Source organism: Cydia splendana, chromosome 13, assembly GCF_910591565.1.
Source record: "Cydia splendana chromosome 13, ilCydSple1.2, whole genome shotgun sequence".
Classification (NCBI taxonomy): Eukaryota; Metazoa; Arthropoda; class Insecta; order Lepidoptera; family Tortricidae; genus Cydia; species Cydia splendana.
Window position 1 is genome coordinate 12101471 of NC_085972.1, and position 16577 is coordinate 12118047.

General features: G+C 42.2%; 2 protein-coding genes across 2 annotated transcripts; one reads left to right on the forward strand and one right to left on the reverse strand.

Moving 5' to 3' along the window:
• Nucleotides 1–853: 853 nt before the first annotated feature.
• LOC134796575 (uncharacterized) lies at nt 854–2525 on the reverse strand. Its single transcript, XM_063768752.1, has 4 exons — nt 2392–2525; nt 2072–2311; nt 1473–1631; nt 854–999 (listed from the first exon to the last, which is right to left on the reverse strand). Exons 1-4 carry the CDS (start codon nt 2411–2413, stop codon nt 869–871), a joined length of 552 nt encoding a protein of 183 aa, XP_063624822.1. The 5' UTR covers nt 2414–2525; the 3' UTR covers nt 854–868.
• A 3195-nt stretch (nt 2526–5720) lies between these two features.
• LOC134796077 (DNA-directed RNA polymerase II subunit Rpb4) lies at nt 5721–6737 on the forward strand. The gene is made up of 3 exons (XM_063768010.1): nt 5721–5872; nt 6104–6284; nt 6538–6737. The coding sequence occupies exons 1-3, from the start codon at nt 5812–5814 to the stop codon at nt 6710–6712; spliced, it is 417 nt and encodes a 138-aa protein (XP_063624080.1). The 5' UTR covers nt 5721–5811; the 3' UTR covers nt 6713–6737.
• Nucleotides 6738–16577: the final 9840 nt, after the last annotated feature.

Sequence of the window (16577 nt, forward strand, 5' to 3'; positions counted from 1 at the left end):
TAATAGCGGGTCTCTATTGTTTTCCATAGTTTTTCCGCATTTTCGTTAGGCATAATTTGTTTTTGTTTTTTCAGAAACGCGTAATTTTCAAGTCAAACAAAGGGACCCCAATAATAGCTGTTTAAATGTTTGAAAAATGGACTTACAGATAGGAGTGTAGCCTCACTGATAGCCTTGACAGGCGACAGAGTTGTTAGTGGCGATGTTTAGCCTCCGACCACGTACGGGAGACAGCCCTGCAGAAGATCGCCATACAATATTAAAATCCTACTTAAAAACACTTGCAATCCCTAAAATGTTTTGAAGAGGAAAGTCTTGGGTTTTTAAGGATTCAATGGGTCAATCAACTTGTATTTGTAGCTTGTTACCATATGGGTCTCATGCGCCACTCTCTATGATTAAAAAAAGGGGTACAATATACATGTTTTTATGAAATGAAATGCAATGCAAAACCGCCTGTCTTTTACAAATCCTCAGAATTTTAGTAGTAAATTATTTTTAGGTGATAATTTAATTAGGTACTTACTTAAATATTTTTGGGAATCTTATATACATATAGATAAATTGTTAATTTTACTTCCTCTATCTAAATTGATCTTACTTTTATATTAATTTTACTTCCTCTATCAAAATATTAGTGTTACCTTCTGGCATATAAGATGAAAAAAAGAAGTTGATCAACCCATTTAGAGTTCAAATTAATTGAAGTGGTCTGCACTCCATCAAGTATGCACTTCAGTGTTTTGAAACTGTTTTGTAATTTTTTTTCATATTCGGCTTAGCTCAATGAATTTCAACTATATAGGGGTATATCATTAATGTTTATAATAGTCCCAAAAGAATAATAAACTGATCTACTCTACAAATTTTATTGTATAGGATTTAAACCAACTTCAGTAAATAAGTAGGCGGTAGACTCCACACGAAAATAAGTGTCAAATTCCCACGCTGTGGCATACATGTCTAATAATTTTTCATCTCTGCAATGTGCTATGTTCTCTGGAAAGGAAATAAATACATAAGGTGTATTTGATTATTTGTTAATTACAAGTAGAAACTAGGATTATCTATGTCACTTGTCCACCTATTTTCATGAGCAGTGTAAAAGCAAAAAGACGGAAAAATGGTATTGACAAGTCAATTAAATAAATAAATAAATAAATAATATAGGACAATTTTACACTGATCGACCTAGTCCCACAGTAAGCTCAATAAGGCTTGTGTTGTGGGTACTAGATGACGATATATATAATATACACATATATATAAATACATACATAGAAAACATCCATAACTCAGGAACAAATATTTGTGATGAACACACAAATAAGTGCCCTTATCAGGATTCGAACCCAGGACCTCCTGCTTCGTAGGCAGGGTCACTACCGACTAGGCTAGGAGGCCGAATTCTTCATACTCTGTGACCACATGCTGTGTGTTATCTTAACCAAACCAAACACAAGGGAACATACCTGTGACAACAGATTTAAGCCTGTACTCCTGCTGCAGGGTGTTAAATACTTCAATCACATTTTCTGAAATATCGTTTGCGGTCCAAGTCAATATGACAGATTGTGCCACCTGCTGTAGCTTTGCCAAGGCTTGCAATTGCTTATTTATCACTGCTACCCCTGGAGATATATGTATGAATGTCACAATAGGACTTAAAACCATTGGTTATAGCCAGTGTTGGCCGAAACATTAATGCAATTAACCATTATTGGCATTTAACCATTATAAATTGAACCATAAACTGTAAGCGTCTGTTACGGTTTACGGTTCAATTTATAATATATGGTTAATGGTTGGACATATGCTATGACACGACATGTTCCTAAAGAACATCATAGAAGGAAAAATAGAGGGAAAGAGAGGAAGAGGAAGACCGAGAACAAATTATTTCAACCAAATAAAAGAAAAGGTTCAGGTTGTGTCATACCAGAAGGTTAAGGAGTTGGCAGAGGACCGGACGAGTTGGAGATTGCTCCACCGACAAGAGCACAGCTCTTAAATATAAAGAGAGAAGAGAGAGAAGGAGATAATGGTTAATTGGCGATATATATAAGTATACCTTCGATTGTATCGTTTAGACTTTCCAAAACTTCCGTCAGACTTTTAGTGAGCGGTTGTAACTGATGAGGATAGTAATCATTGGTGCACTCGTGTAACTTAAGTGCGATCACTGCTTTACACAACTTGGTTCCTTTATCGCGCACTCTGATCCAGTCATTTAAGAGCCCATGTAGACGAGATACGTGAGTAAATACTGTCTTAGAAATCCCATGCGTATCTTCACTTTGCGTCGGCAACCCTGAAATGAAAAGCCATAAATGTAATAATAGTAAAGGGAATCCGACATTCACTTAATATTTACAGTTGGTAGATACATACTTTTAGTAGGGGAATTGAGCATTTTTAAATGCCATGTAACTAAACAGAAATACACGTAAGTAACGAAGAACACCCAAAATTTTGAAACACTGCTTTTAAAATGTTGAAATAGAAAAACATAAACATAACCTAAATAAACCTTGTTGACAGTGACAGCACGTTTTTTTTTTCTAAAAGCAATAATGTACAGCCAAAGTAATGCACGGCGCGACCTTAACTTTTAAAAGCCATAACACACTACCGCACTGCACCAAGGTCACGGTGCGCTGCCCCCATAAGTGAGAGCGAGAAAGAGATATCTCGTTCTCGTCCTCACTTATTAGCCAGTTTAGACTCTCGCGCGAGCCACGAGACGAGCCGCGAGCCGCGCCACGAGACGCGAGTGTAAAGGTACTGTTACACATGCTCTAAAATAGCATGCTAAAAAGCGTGCTATTGAGTATGCTCAATACGAGCATGCTTATGAGCAGTTTACATTTGCTAGCAATAGGCTTGCTAGTTTTAAGTATGCTCCTGAATAAGCATGCTCAAAGCAAACCAAGGGCCCAACGTTTTCTGTTCTCTTTCACGGCGCAGCAACTAGTATCATTTCTCTCTCCTCGCTCTTTTAAAAATGCCGTTTGTCAAAAAAGGACAACCATACTGTTGACAAGGTGGACTTCAAATCAAGTGTTGCCTTTCTTGATGCGCCCAGGCTGTGTATGTGTGCGTAAAAGCGTATATGTGTGCTCTTTTAGGGATGTGAAAAGTCGATTTTAATCATGTTATATATCGATAAACGCTACACAGCGGAACGAAATAGCGATTAATTGAAGCTTCAATATCTTCGTTAAACATAAACATAATTGAAATGCTAATGGATAATGAATATATTATAATATAATAATATAATTCAATTATTGCGGAACACCTATTTTAGGAGATTTATGTATTTTAATTAAATATCTGAACTTTCCCTTGGTTCCCTGCTGGGGCGTGACTATAAAATTGTGATCTGATAACCACAATAAAGAATAAAAGCGTTTTTGGTCATTTTAGGTATCGTTAAGCCTTCGAAGTAAAATTAAAATTGCAAGAAATGTCGATAGTTTATCGATATGACTTTATCGACATGGCTACAGCAAGGTGGGCCTCATTGTTAATCGTACACTAAACAAAAGTGGCAACAGTGACAGCTCGCTGAGACACCGTCTCTATATATTATAAGTCTATGAAGCAAACACTCCAATACACATGCTATTTTATAGCGTGCTCTCTCGCTCCCTGTCAGTTCAAACAAAGCCATGGACAATCAAACAGCTATCCGTATGGAACTGAATAAAATCATCCTTTTGCTAGCAATGCAATGCATCCAGAAGCTTATATCAGCTCGGCAAAAAAAGAAAAGAAAGAGAAATATTTGGGTCCGTGATTGAATATCTAGAAGACAGGACTTTGGAGCAAGTGCTCATTTGCTTACAGAAATGCGAGTAGAAGATGCTGCGGGTTATAAAAACTATTTGCGGATGCTACCGCATCAATTTGACATTTTAGGCCCCGTTCGCACGGCAGCTTTTTCAACGCGCGTTAAAAAAGCGTTTGAATGACACAAATGGATAACCATGTATGTATTCACACGAAGGCGGTTTTTAAGCGCGGCGCTTTTTTATCGAGCACTGTTCGATTTTCGGCGTTGAGCGTTGGCGTCAAACTGAATAGACCATACGGAAATCCGTGTATCTGTTCTCACAAGCGTTGAAAAAGCGCCGGCGCTGCTGTCAGTTGGCTGTCAAGTGTCAATTTTTGGTGTCAATCGTCAAGATTATTATTAGTTTCACCTTAAAAATGTCAACTTATGCTTACAAATTCCTGAAATATTCAAGCTATATTAGTAGTAATAGCAAAAAAGTATGGCTTTTCTGAGATGCGTACGTGGCAGTACGACTCACAAGTGATTTTTAAGCGTTCATATGAACACAAATATTGGAAACGGTAAAAAAGCGCCAACGTCGGGTTTTAACGCAACGCTTTTTAAACTGTCGTGCGAATGGGGCCTTACTCTCTCAAGTTGAAAGCGCTATACAGAAACAAGATACTAGCATGCTCAATAAGCAAACCCGTTCACACGCGCTAAAAGCACGCCCCCCTCCACCCGCGCTGCAGGTAGCATGACCAAAAATCGCAAGACCGTTGATTTTTGAGCAAACTCAAAATGAGCTTGCTCATTGTTAGCAATGTTTCGACACACATACTACTAAGTAGCAATTGCTCAATAGTGGCATGCTTTCGTGCTAGTAATCAGCATGTGTAACAGTAGCTTAAGCGGTGGGCTTGCGGCTCGTCTCGTGGCTCGGCTCGCACTCGCCTGGCTCGCGTGGAGGAGCGGTTTTTTGGGCACGAGCCAAAGGGGCTCGCGCGGGACGCGCGCTTGCGTTCACACTCGCGTTCGGCTTGTCATTCGATTATAAACCTTATGCCGTGCCGTTAGTGTTTAAAATATATTAGCTCGACGAGCTTACGAACCATGAGACGAGCCTTGAGACGAGCCACGAGGCGAGAGTGTAATCATTAGCTCGACGGGCTCATGCGCTCAAGGCCACTCGCGGCGAGCCACGAGACGCGCCGCGAGCCGAGCCGCGAGACGAGAGTCTAAGCCGGCTATATGGGTGCGGTATACCAAGGTCGCGATGCGGTGCGGTAGTGTGTTAAAGCCGTTTAACTGTAACTGTCATTCGTTTGTTGTCTATGGTCTATGTCTTGCTGTCAGTGTCAGCGGACGCGGCGGTTAGGCTTGTGCCTGCTCGGTCACTACAGAGAGCGCTCCGCTCTCGGTCAATCGGTCAAACGAACTAGTTCGGTCTTTTAGTTCCTTTAGTTCAGTTCGGTCGTTGAGAGCCGGGAATGAATAGGAGTCGATTTTTCATTGGTTTCTTTCCAATCTTTGGTAACTGAATACAATTCAACTTGTACGATACGATGTGTCGGTATTAAACATTAAAACACCTTAACATAATTAAAAAATATCAAATATGTCGAAATATATTTGATTTTCCTTCATATTTTACGGGCTTAGGAGTGTCACGTCGTTCTTTCATCTCGTTCACACTCGTGCCAGCGACATTGATAACCGTTTCGTTCCGTCCATTTTACGTTTCACTCAGTCAAGCGCTCTCGAATCCTACTGAACTAAAGGACCTAAAGACCGATTAAGAGCGTGCAAAAAGATTTAGTTCCTTTCGGTCCTTGATGGGATTTCATTCTTAATAGTTCTTAGTTCAGGACCGACACAAGCCTAGCGGCGGTCACTCGCTCGGTCAGCGTTTTGGTTTACTCAGTGAATTCACGCAAATAATATTTACTTTAGTTGATAAATATCAAACAATTTCTTAAATACAATTAATGAAATCCTAATCGTTCTTAAGTAAGTCAAATCAATCTACAATGTCTGGACCAATACAAGATGTTATTGAGGAAGACGCCGCCGATTTACGGTTTCCGAAAGGTAACTGATATTATAATTTATAACTCGCTTTATTAACAAATTCTAAAAATGTTTTCTCATTTCTGATTAGTCCTTTATTTGAGTAAGTTAATAGTAAAAGTAGTGTCTTTGCTTTTAGCACTAGATCTTTGTCACACTCATATATTATTTTTCTATGATTGTTGATAGCCGGAAAATTTCCATGAATTCCATTTACCTGAACAGTGAACAATAAAAAATACTTGATTACAGAGTTTGAAAACGCAGAGACGTTGCTAATATCTGAAGTAGATATGTTACTGGAGCACAGAAAGGCCCAGAATGAGTCGGCCGAGGAGGAACAAGAATTCTCAGAAGTATTTATGAAGACGCTAACATACACTAACATGTTTAAGAAGTTCAAGAACAAAGAAACTATTACAGCAGTCAGGAAGTATGTGCTAATTTTGCTATATAGATATTTTAACTTTTGGATTGAAATATTGTTATAATTACATTTAGAGTTATACAAAAATTCTCAGTTATAAACCTACAACAAAATTATTTTAGTGCCATCTGGTGACTAAAAGTCTATGTACTCTCAGACACAGAATTTTAGTGTTGGTTGAACTGCATAAACACAAAATTTTCAAACAATAAAAGCACTTCTAGTATTACACTTATCAAGTTCTGTATTTTTGTTTTAGCCTTCTACAAGTAAAAAAGTTGCACAAATTTGAAATAGCAAGTTTAGCAAACTTGTGCCCGGAGACCCCTGAAGAAGCAAAAGCACTAATACCATCACTAGAAGGACGGATAGAGGATGAAGAACTTAGAATATTGTTAGATGACATACAGACCAAACGCAGTTTACAGTATTGAGATCATAAAAATTTGTATCATTATATTTTTGTGCTTTTTATTACTCTCAAAGCAACCATCATATACAAATTACCTTTATTTGTTGTGTAAATTTTTTTCCTGGTTATGAATTTGATTTTGACACATTTTACAACATAATATGGGAAAGTGCGCAGTGAATTCTATAAGATTTCAAGTTATTTATTTGCAATTATGTTGTACAATGTTTTTTCGCACCAATTAAACTTGTCCTGTCTGTTAGCGGGCTCTATCTTGTATAGGTAGGCAATTTATATGTTTAGTGTGTATCACCCCTATAACAACAAAGATTAGAGTAAAATTTAATTAAGGGTGGTCTCTATAAAAAATATTGTACAGAACCCTCCAAGCGCCAACCGATTCTAATTAGGCTGATTTTTTGAAATCGTCATATATTATTTGCTATCATATCATTCGTATCCCAGACTCTACTGATAAGTCCTTTTTTTTACCACCTCTGCATGGAGGATAGAACCCATAATGCTGACACGCATCACGCCAGTTTTATGCTAGATAATCACGGTTTCTTAATACATAATCACGACTTTTGATTAAATGGGTGATAATAACATATACAGGTACTATAAAGAAAATAATAAAATGCAGTTAAATCAGTCTGTATATTGGATATGTCTGCAATACAGCAAGATACATTACAGTGAAAACAGGTAAAGTGATAAAATATTGGAAACAAAAATAGTAATTAGAATTTCTTCTCTGAAACAAAACTATAATAAAACCATTCTTATGATTACTTAATGTAGACACTATTATTAATGATGTTAATTAATGCCTCTAAAAGATCAAGCCTTTTGTTGAGCACTGCATGTAAAAAAACTAAATCAATTTTTTTTATCAATAAACCTCAACAATTTTAGATAACTAAACTCAACAATCCTCCGATAATTTTCTTATACCCTAATTTTGTCGCCTAAACATTATTTTTAACAAAATGCTAAACAAAAGGCTTGTTTGAATTGTAAACTTATCTCAATGGGCACTTTTGGTTTAGTTTATTTAAATGTTAGTATTTAATATCATAGTCATAAAAATTATAAACCTATCCTTCATCTAAAAGCAAACTTTAAAATAATATTAACCATCTATAAAATAACTATCAAATCTAAAGACCTAGCCAAGTTACTTTTATGGTACTCTCCTTCTCGCAAGTCCTACCCAAAACATACAAAAATATCTTTATGTACTTTTAAAAACATTTCACTTCGGGGACGAAGGGAACTTACAGCAATTAGGCGAGCCCTGCACCCCATTTTAAAAGCTAGAAGTTACAATTTTACAAGTCAAAAGCACAATCCTTTTGTAGAAAGGTATCTCGTCGCGCATCAAGCGTGGCAGTGTATTGCAGTTATAAATTTGTAATAATTGTAATTGCTAGCATTATAAAACGGGACTCAGGACGGGTGTGACTGATTCTGTAAGCAGGCTTAGTCCGAAAAGCCCTTCCACTCCTATTCATGGTACAACTTGTCTGTAAGGGACTATTTGTATAGCACACTTGAACGGCTAATATTCTTCGGGTTACTAAACCTTAACTTAGGTAACGACACTGGGAGAGGCTTACACATATCCTAAATTACAACCTGGACCTGTGACATAAGTCTAAGTATTGTATGTAAAGCATTTAAGATTATTTTGGAATTAGTGAGGGAGTCTAGAAGCATCACGGAAGCTGACAGGAAGCAATGTAAATATGACCACGAAGCGGGTACTATCACGCCGAAACGTTAGCGATCAACAAACTGCAACTCAATAGACATATGTATTACATTGAATGTTTCAAGACGAATGTATAAAATCAAGATTTATATACCTTTAAAATATTCAATCACTACATACTGAAATTTTATAATATATGATTGCTAGAATATTTTCAACATTACGGCTAGATATTGCACTTATTGGGAAAATTTTACACAGAAATTCCGGATTTTAAATACTGGCTCGGTTTTCTTCCATGTTCATGTCTCATGTTTTGTAAAGCAGTAGTTAAATACGACAATCACATCTTTATCCACTAGATAATATGATAATCTATAAGTTGCTGCAGCTTGTTATAAAACTTAACGTGATGAGAATTATAATGACTAATGAGATGAAAACAATAAATTCGTACATTAGTTAAAGATTCAATACGCGCTCCATTCTACAGTTTCATTGTTGTTTGGTCACATCATATCCATTCAGTCGGTCTCAAGTCGTATCCAATAAACATGGATAAGGATAAGAAGTTAAAACCCTGCTCTCAGTCACAAGTCTGTTACTCTACGCCGTTACACTACGAACCAAACTAACAAGTCAGCACCTTCTTAATACCTAACTCCTTGACGCGCCACTAACAGCCGGGCGCTCCTCGCCGCCACTCCTCGTCAAGCTATCAACATTCATATTAGAACGATTCTTACATTATCACATTCATTAACTGAATAATCAATAGGTACCTACTATATGTACATCAGCAACTTGGAATATTACATCACATCGTTTACAATTTCAAATTCGGCATTATGGCTCCTAATAAAAAATTTGATTTGAGCAATGACAAGATTAAAATACTCTTTATTCCAAAGGAGAGCCGTAAAAAATATATATTCGCCGTCGAAATTTACAAAATGTTCAAAAATAATTGCGTACATCGAAAAGCAGGTCTCACTATGTTTACGTGTAGTCGTCTCTACATTATCATATCAGTCTCGATGGTAACGCATTTTGGCCAAACGAGAGATCTACCTGGCGTGGTCCATCTTCTATCCGAATGATACACGTACCGCGTGTACCCGACGTACCCGATACAGATACAGTGACTGCCTAAACACCGAGACACGCCGCGCGGGACACGCTCGGGTCAATAACCATAAACTGAACCAACGGAAGGTACGATTTAGAGTTACATATCTATAGAGGATGAAGAGGCACTTCGCAGTGTTACACGCTAGGAAGATACAACGAAATTGTCAAGATACCTGTATCAAAGTACGAGTTTAAAGTCAGTCTATTCTCTTACATCTGTATGTCCCGCTACTTAAAGCTCTGATTTAGAAAATCGATCTGGCTTCGTTCACCGCGACCAATATCCTCAACCTTGGTCCGACTTATTCTCCTTACAATTTTCAATTTAAATGATAAAAGAAAATAACTTTGAGAAATTGTAACTTATAAGCCTATAACACTTTCAAACACTACGCTTGCAATATACAATCAAGTTATGTTCATAGTTCTCAATAATACATAATATGAGATCAAATATCCACAGTTGTTGTCAGTACTAGCTGAGGGATCATGATATAAACAAATTAAAATAAAACGTTATAACAAACAGTCTAACAAAATTATACCGAGTACATGGACACAAGTTTGTGAAATGTTGCACGAAAATCTAGTGAGAAAAAGTCAGTGTTTGATGTCATAGGACTGGCACGATTTTATTGTTTTTATTTCTACTTCAGTCGCCATCAGATTATATGAAGCGGCCAAGGTATTCACAATATCGGAACAAGCACTAACGCTTTGACAATAGAGGCGTGCTCAGATATTTGTGAGCACCTTGGCTGCTCCGATATATCAGACGGCGACTACGTAAACAAAAATGAACAATACTAATAAAACCATAGCCATTTTGGTTGTGTCGAGTCAAATACAAGCTTGAACTAGACATGTAACATGATTTGTCCCACTAGTTTCTTCGCAAAAGTGAAAATATGTAAAATCAACACATTAATGAAGTCCTCTGTAACGTTTACGAAGGGTTTCCTTTTTATAATCATGTAAAAATAATTATTTTAAAAAATGTTAAAAATATATACATTTGTTTTGTAAATGCTTTGGTTGGTACGAGTGATTAATGACATAGCGAAATCAAAATAAAGTAATTGTGTAAAAGAAGTATACCTAGGTACAAATGTCAAGTCATTTTTACATTTACAGTAACTTGTTATTGTCACGACAGATTTTATTACAAATGTTGTAAATTGACTCTTACTCATCGGCTGGCAGGCAAAAGAAAACCTGTAGAACTAGGTTTATGCCTAAACTAGATAAATGCATTGACGTATAATATCTAAAGGTGGGATCAGACGGTTCACTCGAATGAATGGTTCATTTTTCTTTCATTGCATGTTCACACGGTGCTGGTGCTAAGATTATTAACTTTTTATTTTCTTTCACTATGGCGTCGAATGAAGTTGTGGGTCGTGAATACATTTTTATTTGTGATAATTTAATAAAGATGTTAAAAAGCAAAGAAAACGTCGACGGTGGTGGGTGCGAGCTTCGAATACATTAGGGAAACTAGCCATTGAATATCGCAATTGCAATCATTTGCGGATCAATTTAAGTAATTTTGAAGAACTTCTACTATTAGTTGCATCAGCGGTGGCAGCATGGTTCCATTTTTATTGCCTGTCAGCCTGTCACTATGCCCGTCACTTTCGCATTTACACACTTATTAGAACTTGACAGGCATGGTAACAGGCGATAAAAATGCGACCGTGCTACCACAGCAGTATATGTAATGTAAGTACTTAGCCGAGTAAATCTTCAAATTTTACTGCGATACTTTCCTACTGGCGATTGTTTTGGAACTCTGGAATATTTTTACAGAATACCTACAAATACCATATCCTGCTTTTTCCAAGAAGTCTAACCACAGAATACGAGAAAAATATGAAAAATCGGAATGAACATTCTCTCTGTGTTCACACTGTTCATTTATTGTTCATTCGGAGTGCGAGTGAAAGATGCCGAATGAAAATATCCAACACTGTTGGATCATTTCACTAATGAATTCATTTTTCACTTTTGGTTCATTTTGTGTTCACACGTGTCACTTTGAGTGAAAGATGAATAATGAAACGCGAAAATGAACACAAAATGAACCGTCTGATCCCACCTTAAGGACGGGCTAATGGGGCACTAAAAATGGTACTAGTTCAGCTGTGTTACTCACAAATTCCAGCCAATCGTGCAGTCTACCAATAGCGCGCGTAATGCGAACTCGTCAACCAATCGCGCGCGTGATGCGAACTCATCAACCAATCCCGTTGTAGCGGTTTCACACCGCTGTACTGGCCCCTATCATGCCTCATTATTATTGATATCTATGCCAATGGGTAAATGTTTTACTACTTAAAATGAAATGTTGTACATTAACACGAGAAACAACGCAATTATTGTTTCTTATTAGCAACTGTTTATGAGAGTAGATTTCGTTTTGCAAGCTACCATCCAAACAGACAGAAAAAGATTGATCATTCAAAACTGTCAAATTCATACAAAAATCCTATACACCTATGGTTAATATACTCTAGAGATGTGAACAAAAATGACACAACACTATATCTAAACATGGTCAGGTTAAAAACTCGTTTAGACGAGCGTACAGATGCAAATTCAGCACGTAACCCTAGCAATATTAACAATGTATCGATGTATTAGTGAAAAATAACTTGTTAACAACATTTTTTGAGTAATCGAAGCAGAGTTTTATACAGAGACCTGCAGGCAGAGTAGAGTAGCTCTAGTGTTGAAGTTCTATTACCTTACCCCCAATTTCAGCATAAATTTTGATAAACAGTCGTGGAATGTAATGGTTTGTGACTTTCAAGGTAGCTGTGTAAAACAATTCAAATTTCGTATGTGGCGACCTTAACGTTATAAACCTTTACTTTCAAATTACATCGCTTTTAGTTTATGGTGCTTAAGGGTGGGTAATAATTCCAGCTGTCCAATGTCAGCGCGTCTCATTCTCTCATTAAAGCAAAATGTGAGACAAAATGAATCCTATTATGTGTTCCGTACTCTACGTCAGAGATGTTCATTGAGAGAGTAACGCGATCGGTGACCGATAGATGCCGCTAGCGTCTATGTAGTCGCTCCGCCCCACGCCGTGACGTTGTTCCGCTTCCCCTCACTGCAATCCGTTGCTCGCTTCCCGCGACTCGCCGCCACCATGTTATTGTTTCGTCGACCGTCTGACCGATGGTCCGCAAATATTTTTTTGCGTATATATGGTGTTTTAACATTTCCGATCCAAAGCTCGGTCGATTAAATAGTGAGATATAGCAGAGATCGCTACTACATATTAGTCTTTTGGCGGTCTCGCGATCGAAGTCATCGAACGGTGCTTTTCGATTCTACCCACTTTTTTCTTGCTAAATTAATTTTCACATTCCATGCTGCTAAAATCGTTACCGTTAACTCGCATTTTCGAGATCGAAGTAGGAAGTGCGTCAGTAGTTTTCGTTAACAAGTGGTAACGCAAGTCGCTCCGCATCGGAGAGGGAACGTGCGGTCATCGTGCCGGCGGCGGCGGGGGCGGCGCCCGGGCGGCGCGGAGGCGGGCAGCCTGCGCGCGCCGCTGCCGGGTGCCGCGCTTCGCCGATAAGGAGGTTTGGATTGTCACGAACCATCCGGTGAGCCAGTTTAATGATATTCTAGTTTTATTGGCGTTCAGAAGTTACTTCGACACTAAAGGACGGCTCTCGGGCAGGTCGTATTAACCTGGGAGTACCTCGTGTCGTTAGCTGCGACGCGACCGGGGCTCCCCTGTCCCGCCCGGGCCCCGGCCCCCGCGCGCCGTCGACTTTCTTCTGCTGTCGTCCAAGGTGACCCCGAGACGCCGCAACGCTGCAGGCCGGAGCCCGAGGTGTCGCGGTGCGGGGTCCGCGGGACGCCCACTACTGTCGGTGCAGACGCTTCCAGCCCGCGAGAGCACCGCGCCCGCTCCTGTTGCTGCAGTCGCGGTGTAGACGCTTCCAGTCCGCGGGACTCCGAGAGACGTCTCAAGGCGCTTCCAGTCCGCGGGACGTCACACGCCCGCTCCTGTGGCTGCGGGCGCTTCCAGTCCGCGGGACTCCGAGAGACGTCACACGCCCGCTCCTGTGGCTGCGGGCGCTTCCAGTCCGCGGGACTCCGAGAGACGTCACACGCCCGCTTCTGTGGCTGCGGGCGCTTCCAGTCCGCGGGACTCCGAGAGGCACACGCCCGCACCTATTGCTGCGGTCGCGGCGCGGGTGGATCGCGGACCTCTCGATCCCGTCCTGGCGCCAAGGTGAGGACCGCTTCTGCGTCCCGACTGCTCGAATGGAAGGAAGGTAAGTTAGGTGGAAGCAGTGGAAACGCTACGAGTACAGCGACGATCGCCGCGTTGGTTGCCGTCCGTCATGACGTCGCTGGTTACCTACGCGCCGGTGGTGGCCACCACGATGGCGCCGCCGAGGGCAGCAGTGTCACCGTGATGATGCGTGCAATTACGAGCCAGCCATCGGCGCCTCCCGTGCGGGTAACGTCCGTCACGCGCACCGGCGCCTGTCGAGCTGGCCGCCACGACGGCGCCTCTCGCCTCACGCACCTGAGCCGAGAGGCGCCGTCGTCGACGGTGGCCGCCACGATGGCGCCGCCCGCTCGATGACTCTGCCCGCCACGATGGCACCGCCCGCCTCACGACGCACCAGTGCCTACCGAGCTGGCCGCCACGATGACGCCTCTCGCATCAGGCACCGATGCCTCCCAAGCCGGCGGCGGCGGCCGCCACAACGGCGCCGCCCGCCACGATGGCACCACCGCCTCGCGCACTGGCGCTTCTCGAGCTGGCCGCCACGATGGCGCCTCTCGCCTCACACCAGTGCCTCCCGAGCCAGGCGGCGGCCGCCTCACGCACCGGTGCCTCCCGAGCTGGCCGCCACGATGGCGCGTCTCGCCTCACGCACCGGCGCCTCCCGAGCCGGCGGCGGCGGCCGCCACGATGGAGCCGCCCACCTTACGCGACAGCGCCTCTAGAGCGGGCCGCCACGATGGGTCCTCGCCTCACGCACCAGCGCCACCCGAACCAGTGGCGGCCGCCATGATAGCGCCGCCCGGCCTCACGCACCGGTGCCTCCCGAGCCGGCCGCCACGATGACGCCTCTAGCTTCACGCACCGGCGCCTCCTGAGCGGCGGCGGTTGCCATGATGGCACCGACAATCACGTCGATGCTGTCCACCGATGCTGCAACCACGACGATGTCGTCCCTTGCAATGGCGCCCATGTTCTGTTCGCAAGAATACCACCGCGAACTTACCTGCCGCCGATGCTGCCTACCAAGCTGCGCTGGGCGCCACAGTATCAGTTTTGTCCTGTCCACATGGTCCCATTGAGGTACGCAGGCGCCTATAGCTATGGTGCCATAGCACGAACAGACCGCTAAGCTTTTGGTTTCGGTTAAGGAGTCCTCCGGCGACGGCAGACAAGGTCGTAAGGAGCCTCGTCCTAGCGTGGCTCGACTGCCCGGAGTTGAAAGCGGTAAGATATGTCGATACTCAGAGGAAAATACGTCGTGTTCCCGGGTTTCATAAAGGTGCTGATCGACGTAGGGCCGTGCCGCTTCGAGGTTCCTATGACTTCTCGAGGCCATGGAGTGATCCAACCGAAGAACAGCTAGCGACAAGGCCCTGTGCGACCGCTCAAAACCGGGTCGGTACAACCCCCGAGGGCGACGGTTTATCAAGAATTCACTGCGCGCCCGAGTGGCAGCTACGCCCAGAAGCCGCCGAGACTATCTGCGCCTGATAGGCGCCTTGTTGGCCAGCCTCCGATTTCGAGAGCCTTCGCACTGTGTCACGGTATTTCTTAACAGACTCTTTGAACTGCTACCACGTCTCTTCTGGCAGCTGCCGGTGATACGACTTGGTATGGATGTCTCCACCTCCCAGCCTAGTCTGCTACCTGTGACGGCGTGATAAGGAGAGCCTTCACGCAGCTGTGGTAAGCTTGCAATTTACTGGCGGTCCTAGTGAACACAGCGTCAGACCGCCCTCCCGCCCGCCCGACCGCCCTCCTGTCAGATAGGACGCTCCAACACCGAGCTGGCGTGACTGGCGCATGCATGCAACATGCCAAGGGCTAACGCTACATAGCGAACGAGACGCAACTCTCTAGGCCGCCTGTACGCCCACAATGTAGAAATGGTCTTCATGGTGCATCAAAAATAAGATCGACTGCCAGGTACCTCTAATATCCAGTGAAGTAGCGAGCTATCTCAGACATATATTTCTATTGCCCATGTTAGCTTTCAGAACGAGACTTGTTCATAAGCCTGTAACAAGCGCTGTATGTGAACCACTATCGGACACTATGTCTTCTTCCAACGCCATTAATAGCGAGACCAGAGCCTCCCAAACCACCAGCTTGGGACGCGAGAAATCTACTTGCCCTAATTTGAATAGCCCTACAACGTACCTATATAGAAGAGCTGCCGCATTTTTACTGTTAGCATCAGGCCGCAGGGTCAATGACCTTACTCTACTATACTGTAGCCCGGGCAATTACATAGATAACGTTCACGCTATTATTTTGTGTCCGAAATTCGGCTCTAAACCAGATAACGTGTCTTACCGATTGGACTCTTAGAAGCTCCGGAATAAAGTATAGACCCAGTAAGTAGGTAGTCTGGGTACGTCAACTTGTGAGAATTACACAAAATGTTAGGGGACACTGCGCTTTCAGCCACAGTCTCATCCAAGCCGGCCTCGCTTAAGATTGCTTTCGATCCACGATGTACTTAATCACTAAATTGGCTGGAAATCTATCCAATTAGCGATATTTTGGCTTAAGTTAATTGGGAACATGACTCTTCTTTAGACGATTCTATCGCCGAGATTCTGCGGATTGGATGCGATTTCGAATGAAAATCTCTCAAACCAGTTTAACGTCAGATTCGAACCTGGGATTACAATTTAAATTCACAATTTCCTGTAATGCATCATTATAACGAGTCACTGTGATTTCATGGGTTGCAATAAGGCGTATATATTTATTCTTTCTCTGAGTTCTATGACAGTAGGTGTAGCCCTA

Excerpts from the sequence above, each read along its gene's own strand:
- LOC134796077 (XM_063768010.1), top strand. The coding sequence starts at position 5,812 with ATGTCTGGACCAATACAAGATGTTATTGAGGAAGACGCCGCCGATTTA. Across the intron at positions 5,873-6,103 it reads CGATTTACGGTTTCCGAAAG|AGTTTGAAAACGCAGAGACG; the intron begins GTAACTGATATT and ends ACTTGATTACAG. Across the intron at positions 6,285-6,537 it reads ACTATTACAGCAGTCAGGAA|CCTTCTACAAGTAAAAAAGT; the intron begins GTATGTGCTAAT and ends TTTTTGTTTTAG.
- LOC134796575 (XM_063768752.1), bottom strand. The coding sequence starts at position 2,413 with ATGCTCAATTCCCCTACTAAAA. Across the intron at positions 2,312-2,391 it reads GCTCAATTCCCCTACTAAAA|GGTTGCCGACGCAAAGTGAA; the intron begins GTATGTATCTAC and ends TTTTCATTTCAG. Across the intron at positions 1,632-2,071 it reads TCTAAACGATACAATCGAAG|GGGTAGCAGTGATAAATAAG; the intron begins GTATACTTATAT and ends ATATATCTCCAG.